Below are 12,129 nucleotides of genomic sequence, written 5' to 3'. Positions count from 1 at the left end.
CAGCCAAAAGTCTAAGAGGTAAATAAAAAAGTATACAGTTATTAATGTCAATGCTAAAATTCTAACAATATATGAAGAGTTCAGATGCAAAAGCCTCTAAGTGCCATCTGATATTTTCTTCTAGAATGATCATTTTTATCAAGCTTGTATTTAAGTTCAGTGATTTCACTTAAATGACAATGAAAATGACCTATTAATTGTCATTTAAGTGAAATTACTGAACTTAAATATTCGTGCTTGATAAAAATGATCAATCTAGAAGAAAATTTCAGATGGCACTTAGAGGCTTTTGAACTGAACTCTTCATATTTAAAATAATACATTTTATGTACACTAATATTGTCACTTAAACAGATTTTTTCATGTTTTGAAAGAAGTCTCTTTTGCTCACTGAAGCATTTATTTGATTTTAGAATACAATAAAGCAGAAATATTGTGAAATATTGTTACAATTTAAATTAACTGTTTTCTATTATAATATATTTTAAAATGTATTCCTATGATGGTAAAACTAAATTTTCAGCATCATTACTCCAGTCTTCAGTGTCTTTCAGAAATCATTATAATGTGATGATTTGCTGCTCAAGAAATGCTGCTCATTTCTTATTAATATTTTTGTGGAAGCCATGATCATTTTTTTTTTTTTTTTGCAGGATTCCGGTAAATTTAAGTAAGTAAATCGATCATTTCTCATCCTTGCTAAATAAATGTATTTACAAAATCCTACTGACCCCAGAACATGTTGGGTTATTTTTTTAACCCAACCATTTTGAATTTATGTACACAATTATATTTACATTAAATGCCCCAATATTTAGTTTGTAATTAAAAAATATATTTGTTGAGACATATTTATTGTTTTATACAAATAAACAATCTGTATTTCGAAACAAAGTATATTTTATTTATTAAAATAATGTCATAAATAAAAATAAATAGTTAACTTAACTGTTTGGTTACTTTTAACCCAACTGGGTTTTAACCAAATGTATTGGGTTAAAATAACCCACAGTTGGGAAGGTGCTATACCAGCCCATAGACGGGTTACTCGTTGGGTTATTTTTAACCCAACATTATTAAGTGAGTAATTAAGATTATGCCTCAATATTTTCTTTTTCTTTTAATTACATTTTATTTGCCTTGTTACTTTTTTGACCCAGTGTACTTTTCGCTCCTCTTTATTTCATCAAAATAACAACCAGCACTAATGTCATTACAAGGGAAAATCTGAAACCTGAAAATTTGTGTCTTTACTGCCATGCACCGCAATCTCTTAAAACAGCTACCACCAAAATAGCAACCACCTAAGTTGGTTATATGGACATTAACTTTGCTGTTGTATGCTGAGGCCACAACAAGCTCTTTCTGCTTATGGCAAAACACAGCACTGCACTGACACAGGAGTTTACCCAAAACAGAAGGCCATTGACAGTGAGACGAGTCTTGTCTGCATCACAAGAACGACAAAGAAACAAAACAGCTTCTTTTAATAACGTTGAGAATTTCATTCTGTGGCAGAATTTGAGAAATGTATCTCAGACAAACTTCATGTTACAAACTTGATGATACAAAAAAAGTCTTTCAAACTTTTTAATTCCTTAAAAAGTTGTGTGGTGGCACCATGGTACTGTGACTGTACATGGTCAAGGTATAAATAACATGATACATGTCCAAAATATTTTGTGTACCATGTCCAAAAAACATTTTTAATGATATATCAAGATTAAAAAAAGATAGCTACATTAAAATTTTTATGAAATAAAACAAAGGTGGTATGAATCTTACACTATATCTTCTCTCAAACTCTCTTTAAGATATTTAGCATATGCAACCATTCTGTTTTTGAGCCAGCTGAGATCATTGAGTCTCTGCCTGGACTTTCTTATGGTCAATGCAGAGAGGAGAGAGATATGAAGTGCCATTATCTTCCACCAATATTGGAGAACCCATCTGATGTGAAACCTGCTAGTGAGTGAAATACCTCAGGTGTAGTACAATCTTAATCACATCTAAAAAAAATAAAAGCAATATTTCTATCTTATGGGAGTGGGTGGAGAAGTACAAAATCTCAAAGGACATCTGTAGTGGCACATGTTTGCAGCTGACCCGATTGTTAGCCTTTTGTCAGAGACTATCTGATTGGCCCCACCATTTTGTGGATCAGGTGCCTCACCAAGCCCAAGGCCCCAGGGTGGAAGCCGCCATCTTCATGTCACAAGGTGTGGAAAATGTGACTGAATAAACAGAGGCAGTTTTTACTCTCTGTAAACACTTTTTTTTTCAACCCTGAGATTGTATCTCTACGCCCGATTAGCAAGTCTTGCCTTATGAATGTGCATCTTGATGAACTCTCAGAACATTTCCAATTTGTGAATTTATCACAATCTGTCAGAGTTGTTTATTTGTGTGCCCTTTATTGTTCAAATGACTAGAATACACTTGTATATGTGTTTTCTTAGATTGTGGACACTTTCAACATCTTTTTTCGATTTGTCTACAGTACTGTTACAAAGTTTGGGGTCAGTGATTTTTTTGTGTGAAAGAAATTAATACTTTTATTCAGTAAAAAGTGACAGTAAATACATTATTGTTACAAAAGTATCAAATAAATTGTTATTTTGAACTTTCTATTCAACAAGTAGTCACAAAAAAATCATGGTTTCCACAAAAATATTAGGCAGCACAACTGTTTTCAACATTGATATTTATAAGAAATGTTTCTTGAGTACCCAATCAAAAAATGTATTGTAATTGTTATTATATTTCACAATGTTACTGTTTTTTTATTTTTTTTTATCTAATTAAAAAAACTAATAAGTGAGCTTTGGTATGAGATTTCTTTCAAAAACATTTTTTAAATTGTACCATCCCCAAACTTTTGAACAATGAGAGTCCTTGTACATACCACCACCACGACCACAGATTATATGTGTTTCAATGTTTTTTTTAATTAATTTTTGAGGAAAGAAACATTTTTTTTTTTTAAATATGACATTGCAGATGGCCATAACTTTATGGCAACTAAAGAATTAGAATCTACCCACCACACAAACAACCTTGGTTCAATATTGGTGCATGCTCCAAATTTTGTTGTTACAATTCTGAATTATTAACCAATTTTATACTTATTTGTTGTCTGAATTAACATTAGGGGCCTTAAAAATTTGTAACATCAACCACTTGCGGTTCATACCACTTTTTGAATACAGATTCCACATCACAATGTTGCTTCCATGTTACATTGTTTGGACAAATGTTGCTGAATCTATGTAAATAAGTTTCTGTCTAGCGGTAATGTGCTGGAATGAGGTCATTTTATCAGTCCAACATCTCTCCTGAAAAGAAAAACGATGCTTTAAATATGACAGAAATCTACCAACCAAAAATTTAAAACAAGCTATGTACAAATTCTTGGACAGAGTATAAAAAGATCCAATGGTAACAATATATGATACATTAAATAAAGATTTCACGTCTGAAAATATCAACCTTGCAGTTCTGCTTTAGTCTTGATACAATTGTCTGATATATTAAGATCATTCATGTGTTGGTGCTCTATGAATTCCGAGGTCTCCTCCATGATCTGGCCAGGAATGTGGAAGTCGACGGACGGCCTGTGGAGCTCGGTGGAGAGAGGATTGTCCTCTTCCTGTTGAGGGATGGAGATGCTTTGGGAATTCCTTGGCCGCATATTGCAACCTGTGCCCTGAAGAAACTGGAGAAAGTTCTCCTCGATAGAAGCCTCTCGACTGGGCAGCTGCTCTTCCTCACCGGGACGCCCCCACTTGAAAACGTAGGCCAGGTTTCTAGCCAGCTCTTCCCTGATCTGTCGATTCAGACAGCCGTAGAAAAAAGGGTTGGAGGTGAAGCAGAAGTACCCAATCCAGGTGAACACGTCCTCTAGCTGGGCCATGCGTGCGAGGAATTCGAGAGAGGACGGCATGACGGCGCAGTACAGGTGGAAGGAGAAATAAGGCAGCCAGCACCCAAGAAACTGACCTCCTACAGCGACTAGGACCACTGCAGCCTTGCCCCCACTGAAAGTCCTCTGAGGGGTGGTTCGAGCTCCACTGAGGCTGGCCGCCATGCTCGAGCGGCTGCTCAGAGATTCAGAGCGTGGCCGAGGAGTCTCCATCCACGTGGGGACTGGGCCTTGCTGCATGGCGGCCACCCTGGCCACCTTAAACATGTTGCAGTACACCACAAAGATGATAAGCACTGGACACAGGAAGTACATGAGCGTAAAAAGGACCATGAACACCAGTCGTTGGGGCCCTCCATCCATCCAGTGGAGCGAACAGCTCTTTGGTTCAACAATTTTTCCCATAACTTTCCCCAGTGCCGGTCCCATCTCCTCTCTTTCAAATGCCCAGCCGAGTAAAGGGAATGCGGACATGAGGATGGCTTTAATCCATATTCCGATCAATACCGAAACCACCAGGCCCATGGTCATTTTCACCTCATAGCGCATGGGATGAACGACGTAGTAGTATCTCTCAACGTTGATGGCTGAGATAGTGAGGATAGCAGCACTGATCAGTCCCACGCTTAGACACAGGTAACCCTGACACAGAGCCTTGTTGAAAAAGCCCTGACCTGATAGCATACCCAGAGGCATTAACACCAGGGCCGCGATGAGATCCACCAGGCAGAGATGGAAGACAAACACGAATTTGCGTAGTCGCGGCGTCCTGGCAATGACGGTGATGATGGCTAAGTTGCCCACTATAGCCAGTATGTCCATCAGGAGCATAGTGCACAGGGCGAGCGTCTGGAGTAGGTGTCCATCTCTGGGCACACTCAGTCCTGAGACGTTAGGCTGGGTTGCGTTCTGACGCCAAGAGGTGGCGTGGGTGATGTTCCACAGTGCGTTGTAGGTGGTTGTATGCTCCATGAGAGGATGGAATAAGGATTGTGGGCGGAGGTGATTTTCATGGGACTATCACCCATCCTCCCCTGCTGAAGAGTGGGATCCAGCAGTACCGTTCAATAATGAGGTTCTGTCTGCGTTACAGCATGCTGGTAGAGGTCAGACTCTGGAGTTGGGGCAGATTAGTGTCGCAACGTCCAGTTTCATCTTCAAATATTCACCTCTGAAGTCCCTGGCGCTCCAATGCGCTTAATGTCCAGCAGCTCTAAATGAGACATGATGGAACTGTGGAAAGAGACAATAATATTAGCAAGCAACATGATATGCATTCTTAAAATCCTAATATTGTCACTACAACATAACGAATCATATTTAACCCGAGTTTGAGGTTAGAATTGAATGTGGCAAGATAAAAAGGATCTGTACAGTGAAATAATGGCAGTCTTTCTATTGAGCTGCAAAAAAGAACACAATCCAATTCACAAACAATGACACACTCTTTAAGAGCCGGTCCTTTTAATGAATCATTTATAAAGAATAACAAATTGGGGTTACTGTTTTAATTAGTCTGATGAATCCATCAGAACAGTAACTAAATCAAAAATAAGTTATCATTGCAAAATGGATATTATAACTGAAATATGGCCAAATGAATCAGAATCAAATCAAACTGAATCGAATTCAAAACTGAACCAAGAGCTTGTGAATCAGAATCAAATTCAGTAATGAAATTTTTGTTTCTACCCAACTCTAAATGTACTTAATGTCTGATTCACACAAACATACATGCAGAAAGCACACCCTTTCAATTTCTTTAAACTGTTTGCAATCATGTGGTCTGTGTTTATGGTCATAACCATACCATGCACACTACCCTTACATGCATCATTTCTCAACTTTACAATATCATATTTTACTGTAAAAACACTGGACCAGCTTTGTTTTTCCACAGCATCAATCCATCCAGTTTTTCCCTGAGGGCACAAACTCTCCCTTGTGACACAATGTGGTCAGTGTTATGACAAGAGCTCGAAAGAATATCTAATTCAGATATAAACTGTTGTTTTATGACATCTCTGTAAGCATAGAGACTTTGTTTTCTACCCAAGGCTCGTGACCACAATGATTGCATGGTTAACTGATTGTAAGTAGTGAAGGGAAGGGGCTATTCTGTACCTGGAAGGTATTGTAACTGTGGTTTGGCCAGACAAAAAGCAGTTAGAAATACAGTTGCATGATAATTCACATGACTATGATGAGCTTGATTGTGATGATTATAGAGATAACTTTTTAGCCTTCTCCTCTTATTTTTTAAGTTTTTTGGAGCTTTAGAGTTGAGAAGTTAGCAAGAAAAATACTAATACTCAAAACAGCAGTGTGTTTAGAGTTAAAAAGATAGTTCAATCCGAAATTAAAATTGTCATAATTCGCTCACCCTCATGTTGTTCCAAACCTGTATGACTTACTTTCTTCAGTGGAACACAAAAGAAAATATCTTGAAGAATGTTTCAACTGTTTTTGTCTAATAGTTTTGTAATTTACTTTCATAGTTTAGATTAAAAAAAATACTAAGACATTTTTCAAAATGTCTTCTTTGAGTTCCAAAGAAGAAAAAGTCATACAGGTTTTAAACAACATGAGGGTGTGTAAATAACACCAAATTTTTCATTTTTGGACGAACACTTTAAGTGAAACAACACTAATCCACAGACAAAAAAAAAAAAAAAATGGCATAAAAATATGGAAAAGCACTTCCATATATAGGCTATATACCTGAGATGAAGGGACACAATAGTGATTGGTGAATTCAGTAACTTTCCAGATAACTTCCTGGGATTAAACCTGTGATGTTTACATAACTAGGCCAGCATCATTAGTATACTACTAGGGCAGGATTTCTTTTGTGCTAGGCAATCCACAATTTTTTTAATATTCCCATATTACCATAAAGTGTGTACTTTGTTGATAAAACACTTCTTTCTTTCACAGTTAAATGTGCAGAAACAAGTAATCCATTGATAGACTGGATTCACTGAAAAATGTAAACAGTGTGAGTCTCTCTTTAGCCCTATTCGCACTGGATTAGTTTTATCTTGGGACCACGTGTGATTTAGAAATTACCCACCCACATCTGAATTTCGTGTGGCGCATTCGCACGGGATAAGTGAAGCCTGTGATTTTACTCGAATTTACTGACTTATCTCCCGGATATGATGTCAATAGGCTATTGCTTGGAAATGTCTTGTCGTTATAGGTCTAGCTGTATGAAATGTCATAAACAGGAGAATGTTCCTTACCGCATGCTGCTAGTCATTCATCTCCATCTAATCATTCTTTTTGTTTTTGCTCTTCTGATGGTTTCCAGCTTTCTCTTTCTGCAAATTGTATAGTTGTATGGTGTAGCCTAAAGTGATATGACCCAGCACCCAAAATACTATCAAAACACTCCAACGCAGCCTCCACTCTTCACGAAAGATGGATAAAAAAAGTGCACAGGAAACAAAAAACGTATGAAAAAAATTATATACGACCCCGCCAAATCACAGAGATGCCGATTCGCACGCGACTAATATTATCACAGGACCTCGGTGTTCGGCAAAATATGGTAGGTCATTTGCAGGGGAATTTTTACTTTACAAATTACAGACATGGCCGATTCGCACGGGATTAAGATCGCAGACAACCTCCTCAATTATTACAAATGACTAGAGTTCATCAGGTAATACTTAGCCCATGCAAATAGGGCTTTTCACAACATGGACTACATTTATATGTACACAGTATTTGAGCTATTGTCTTCCTTAGTCTGACCAAGAATACCGGTCATGACACAAAGCGATTAACACATATGAAACATCATTTCTGTCTTCTGAGCAAGTGCACAATGCTAAGACTAATTGTAGTCACATTAACATATTTACACTACTATTCAAAAGTTTGGGGTTGGTAAGATTTTTTTATGTTTTTGAAAGAAATCTTGTAGGCTCACCAAGGGTGCAATTATTTGATCCAAAACACAGTAAAAACAATACTATTTTGAAATATTATTACAATTTAAAATATTTTGTTTCTATTTTATTATATTTTAAAACTTAATTTACTGTATTCCTGTGATGGCAAACTTTATTTCAAATAGAAACATTTTGTAACATCATAAATGTCTTAACTGTAACTATTTTTTAGTATAAAATAAACTACACTTTTAACGTGAACAAATTCCTTTTGCCATTTTGTTAACGGTAGTGGTGCACACTTCACCTTTAAAGAGCCATTTCTACATATGGCCCTTAAAAAGTCACTTTCATTGGTATAGCTAGTCATATTTGAATCATAAAAGTAGTTCATTTAGATGTCACTACCATATTTTTAGATTATCTGACAAGCTTTGCCTTTATTATATGGTCACTACAGCTCCATAATAAGTAGTACAGAGAAATAATCAACCGTTGTGTCAAGATCTGTTATCTAGAAACCTAAATATACATTACCCATGTCATGGCGTACTGTAAATAATCAACATGAAAATTACTTTTCTATGATGCTATCATCAGTCAGTGATGCTAATGCCCATGCACACGACGAGAAACGTAAACACACAGTTCAGTGTTTAGTGTATTTCATACATTTGTTGGGTTGTGGTTGTGTAAAGGATTTTAAAAAGGTCAGTGTGGGCCATGAAGCCCTAAAGCACCTGCGCTTTCTATAGGAAAGGATTGAGATTAGCGTTCATGTACTTAAATGCATGATCTGCAGGGCCGAGATGAAGCTGTAGGAACCGCAAATGCATTTTAAAATGGTCGACTTTCTGTGAACCCTCCTGCACTTTGTGAGACAAGAATCAGCGAGCAACTAACAAGATGAGAAACATATGACCCCGTAATATGCACATGACTCAGTACTTACTGCGATGAAAACTAGCTCTGTTGTTCAGAAACCTTGTGTTTTCCCTCTCCCTTCTTCTTATTCTTTCCCCCTCAGGGTGACCAATGCTGGCACTTTACAACTTATAAACATGATGTTTGCTGTCATCACCTATATAATCCACTATCACACCCTTGAGTGCAGAGTTTATTGTCTGCTACCAAACAGTCCCCATAATCCCCAGAGGTGAGCTGATTCAGTGCTACATTACACATATGTCATGTATGTCAACACCATCATTCAAGGCCACCGCTGGTTTAGATTCCTACGAAATGAAACAAACATGAATACAAGCCTGGTAATGGAGCCTAAAGCCTACAAAGCAAGACCTGAGAAAAGTCTAACTGCAAGACTGAGATCTTAAAAACCATTTCCAACTTGTCCGTCTGGAAATACTACAACATATGCATGTCATCCACGATGCACAAGTTTAAACAGGCGTCGGTGTGGAGGTGCAGAGCTAAAGGAACCGTGGCTCCACATGATGTAGATGAGGAGAACGTACCTGTAGTGGAGAGGTCCAGCAGCAAGGATCTCCTCTTCAGCTTCCAGGGTTAGTGTCGCACGACAGTGAGAGAGCGATAAAAAGAGGGGGAGAGAGAGAGCGAGAAAGCTAGAGAGAGAGGTACCCAACACCCCTCCTCACCTGGCCCTTTCATCTCTCCGCCCCTCACCCTTTCACCCACCCACACGCATGTACACACACACACACATTCACACACAGAGAGAGAGAGAGAGAGAGAGAGAGAGAGAGAGAGAGAGAGAGAGATAGATCGCCCCCTCCCCCGTCAGCGATGCTTCAGGCAGGCGGCTGGTCCAGGTGGTCAGGCTGATGTTCACGCTTCTGAGAAGACAGAAAGATAACAAAAAGCGCCGTCTCTTTAGGCGGTGCCGTGCGAAACCCACTCTTGCCCCTCTTCTGACACACACACATCCACACAAACACACATAAACATGTGCTCTCCCACACACACGCACAGGGCAACTGCAGAGCAGAATGGAGAGGAGACAGGGATGCAGGCAGGCAGGCAACCCTCCTCGCATCACCAGGTCCTAGTGCCCTCCTGTTCCCACCGCGTCTGTCCACAGGCTCAAAGGCGCATACGTTCGCACAAATGAGATGCGGTACGGGTCACGTCAGGTTCTTAGGATCCATGGGGGGTGTTGCAAGGAAACACACTCGCTTTTTCTCATTCAATCTCTTCCAGTTAGGCCTGGGTTGATCTCTGTGTCCAATCCGTTAAAATCCCTCTCATGAGACCCTGATTATTGTTTGTTTGAGGTAGCAAAGTCTGCCAAGGCACAAAGGGACTACGAGAAAATATCAGCAGTTTTGTCATTTTGGTGATACCTGGAACACACAGAAAATGATTACAAAGCTATGAGACTTTGGAAGACGGCAGGTTTCTACAGAGATTCAAAAGTTCAATCTTCAGTGCAAAAAAATTCAAATGGAAATTTTACACGAGGATTAAGGGGAAAAAAGAAGAGAAAAAAGTAAATCACAAAAAAGCAGAAATTAAAAAGATCTAAATAAATAAATTATTGGTATAATGCCCCTTTTTACAATATGTAAAATAAGTCTCTGATGTCCCCAGACTGTGTATGTGAAGTTTTAGCTCAAAATACCCCACATATCATTATAGCATGTTAAAATTGTCCCTTTTTGAAGGTGAGCAAAAATGTGTTGTTTTGTGTGTGTCCCTTTTAATGCAAATGAGCTGCTGCTCCTGGAACAGAGGGCTGCGCTTCAAAGAGCTTGTGTGTTAGCAGGTAGCTTGCAGACACGCACTAAAATGTCAGAAACTGTTCTGCCTTTTATGTTCAAACCAAAGTCGGACAATGATGGAGACACTCAAGAAGTGACAACATGTAGAATGCAACAGGACATTTCTTAATGGTTAGTTGATGAATTTTTGTAGCTGATGTGGAGTTAACTATCTTCAAGTCATTGATTAGCATATTCTTTCATGATAATCTATAAATCGCTAGAGTGAGAACTGTTGTAAGATGCCTACAGAGTGACATGCTATTGCAATAAATGTGAAAAGACGGATGCGACAGCTTGAGCAGACTCCCAAATGTGCTCTACCACAACAACTCTTCCTCTTCTCAACACTGCTTGTGTGTTCCCGGGGGCGGGGTTTATGTAAATTTTAGGGTTTGTGATGTCACTAACCCGGGAGGAAGCTTGGGTAGCCCCTACCAGACGTTTGCTGTAGTCCTTAAAAAACGATTACTGTAAAATAAAATATCTCCCTTTGCTTTGAACTTTGAGCGTCGTAACTTTGCAGATGTTGTCTATGCTCAAACAGCAACATTACACACAAAATAAAGTTAGAAAAGTGAAATCATAATCAACCACCCCTTTAATTAGAGACAAAAAATGTAAAAATCAAAACAATGTACAATAAAAAATCATGCAAAATACAGTAAAAAAAAAAAAGTTGCTTTTTAAATATCTACACATTTCCCACAGTGCAGCAATTCAGGATGTAATGACATTTGTCTTTAAATTTCACTAGTTGGATTTGTCCAATTAATTGTGGCAAACTTGCAATTAATGTGCAGCAAATTTATGGCCAACAAAACTTAAACGCATGTGAGCTCACAGCAACTTTGCAGCAATATTTACCTGAACGCTGTGTTACTGTAAGAGATTCCATATACATTTTTAGGATGCACAGGAATCATCTAGGAAACAAGATACTGTATAAATATGATGGACAAAAATCTCACATCACATATGGAGATGTCTTACTGAAATGATGAATCAATGACTCATTTATTTATTTCAGTAAAGCGGACAAACTGCAGATGCAAATAAACAAATTCCTGATGCATCATTATTCTCTTATTAGCATCAGATAAACAATGCCTAGTTGCTAGCATATGCTCAATGGTTAAAAATCACAAGAATGCACTGAAATCTAACTCACACTGAAGTAAAAAAAAAAAATCAAATTTTTCTGTGACAATGCACATGACGCACTCCATTGGCACGTTACAAGTTTTAGTGACAAATACCACTATCCACTGGCACATGTCAATTGCCGAGACCCATTATAGATTTATTTCGCATCCTTCCTAGAATGGGCAGTTTCTGACTTTGCATGATAAACAACATACAATAGCACACTGGTATTACAGTGGCACATGCCACTCAAATGCAGATGTGCCACAAACTGACAACAAGTTTGAAAAAATATTACCAACTTTAATGCGTTTAATTGACCTTTTTAAAAAAGAATGTCATTAATTAGTCTATATATATATATATATATATATATATATATATATATATATATATATATATATATATATATATATAAGGACTA

At 37.9% G+C, this 12,129-nt stretch overlaps 1 protein-coding gene across 1 annotated transcript; it reads right to left on the bottom strand.

Annotated features, from left to right (window-relative positions):
- Positions 1-2,948: 2,948 nt before the first annotated feature.
- gpr61 (G protein-coupled receptor 61) lies at positions 2,949-10,142 on the bottom strand. The gene is made up of 2 exons (XM_081348473.1): positions 9,297-10,142; positions 2,949-5,155 (listed from the first exon to the last, which is right to left on the bottom strand). Exon 2 carries the CDS (start codon positions 4,892-4,894, stop codon positions 3,485-3,487), a length of 1,410 nt encoding a protein of 469 aa, XP_081204599.1. The 5' UTR covers positions 4,895-5,155; positions 9,297-10,142; the 3' UTR covers positions 2,949-3,484.
- Positions 10,143-12,129: the final 1,987 nt, after the last annotated feature.

Source organism: Scardinius erythrophthalmus (assembly GCF_964197995.2).
Source record: "Scardinius erythrophthalmus genome assembly, chromosome: 20".
Classification (NCBI taxonomy): Eukaryota; Metazoa; Chordata; class Actinopteri; order Cypriniformes; family Leuciscidae; genus Scardinius; species Scardinius erythrophthalmus.
The sequence above is the reverse complement of the archived record's forward strand: the minus strand, read 5'-3'. Positions and strand labels throughout refer to the sequence as shown.

What these genes read in the sequence shown, in the direction of transcription:
- gpr61 (XM_081348473.1), bottom strand. Translation starts at nt 4,894, where the DNA reads ATGGAGCATACAACCACCTACAACGCACTGTGGAACATCACCCACGCC.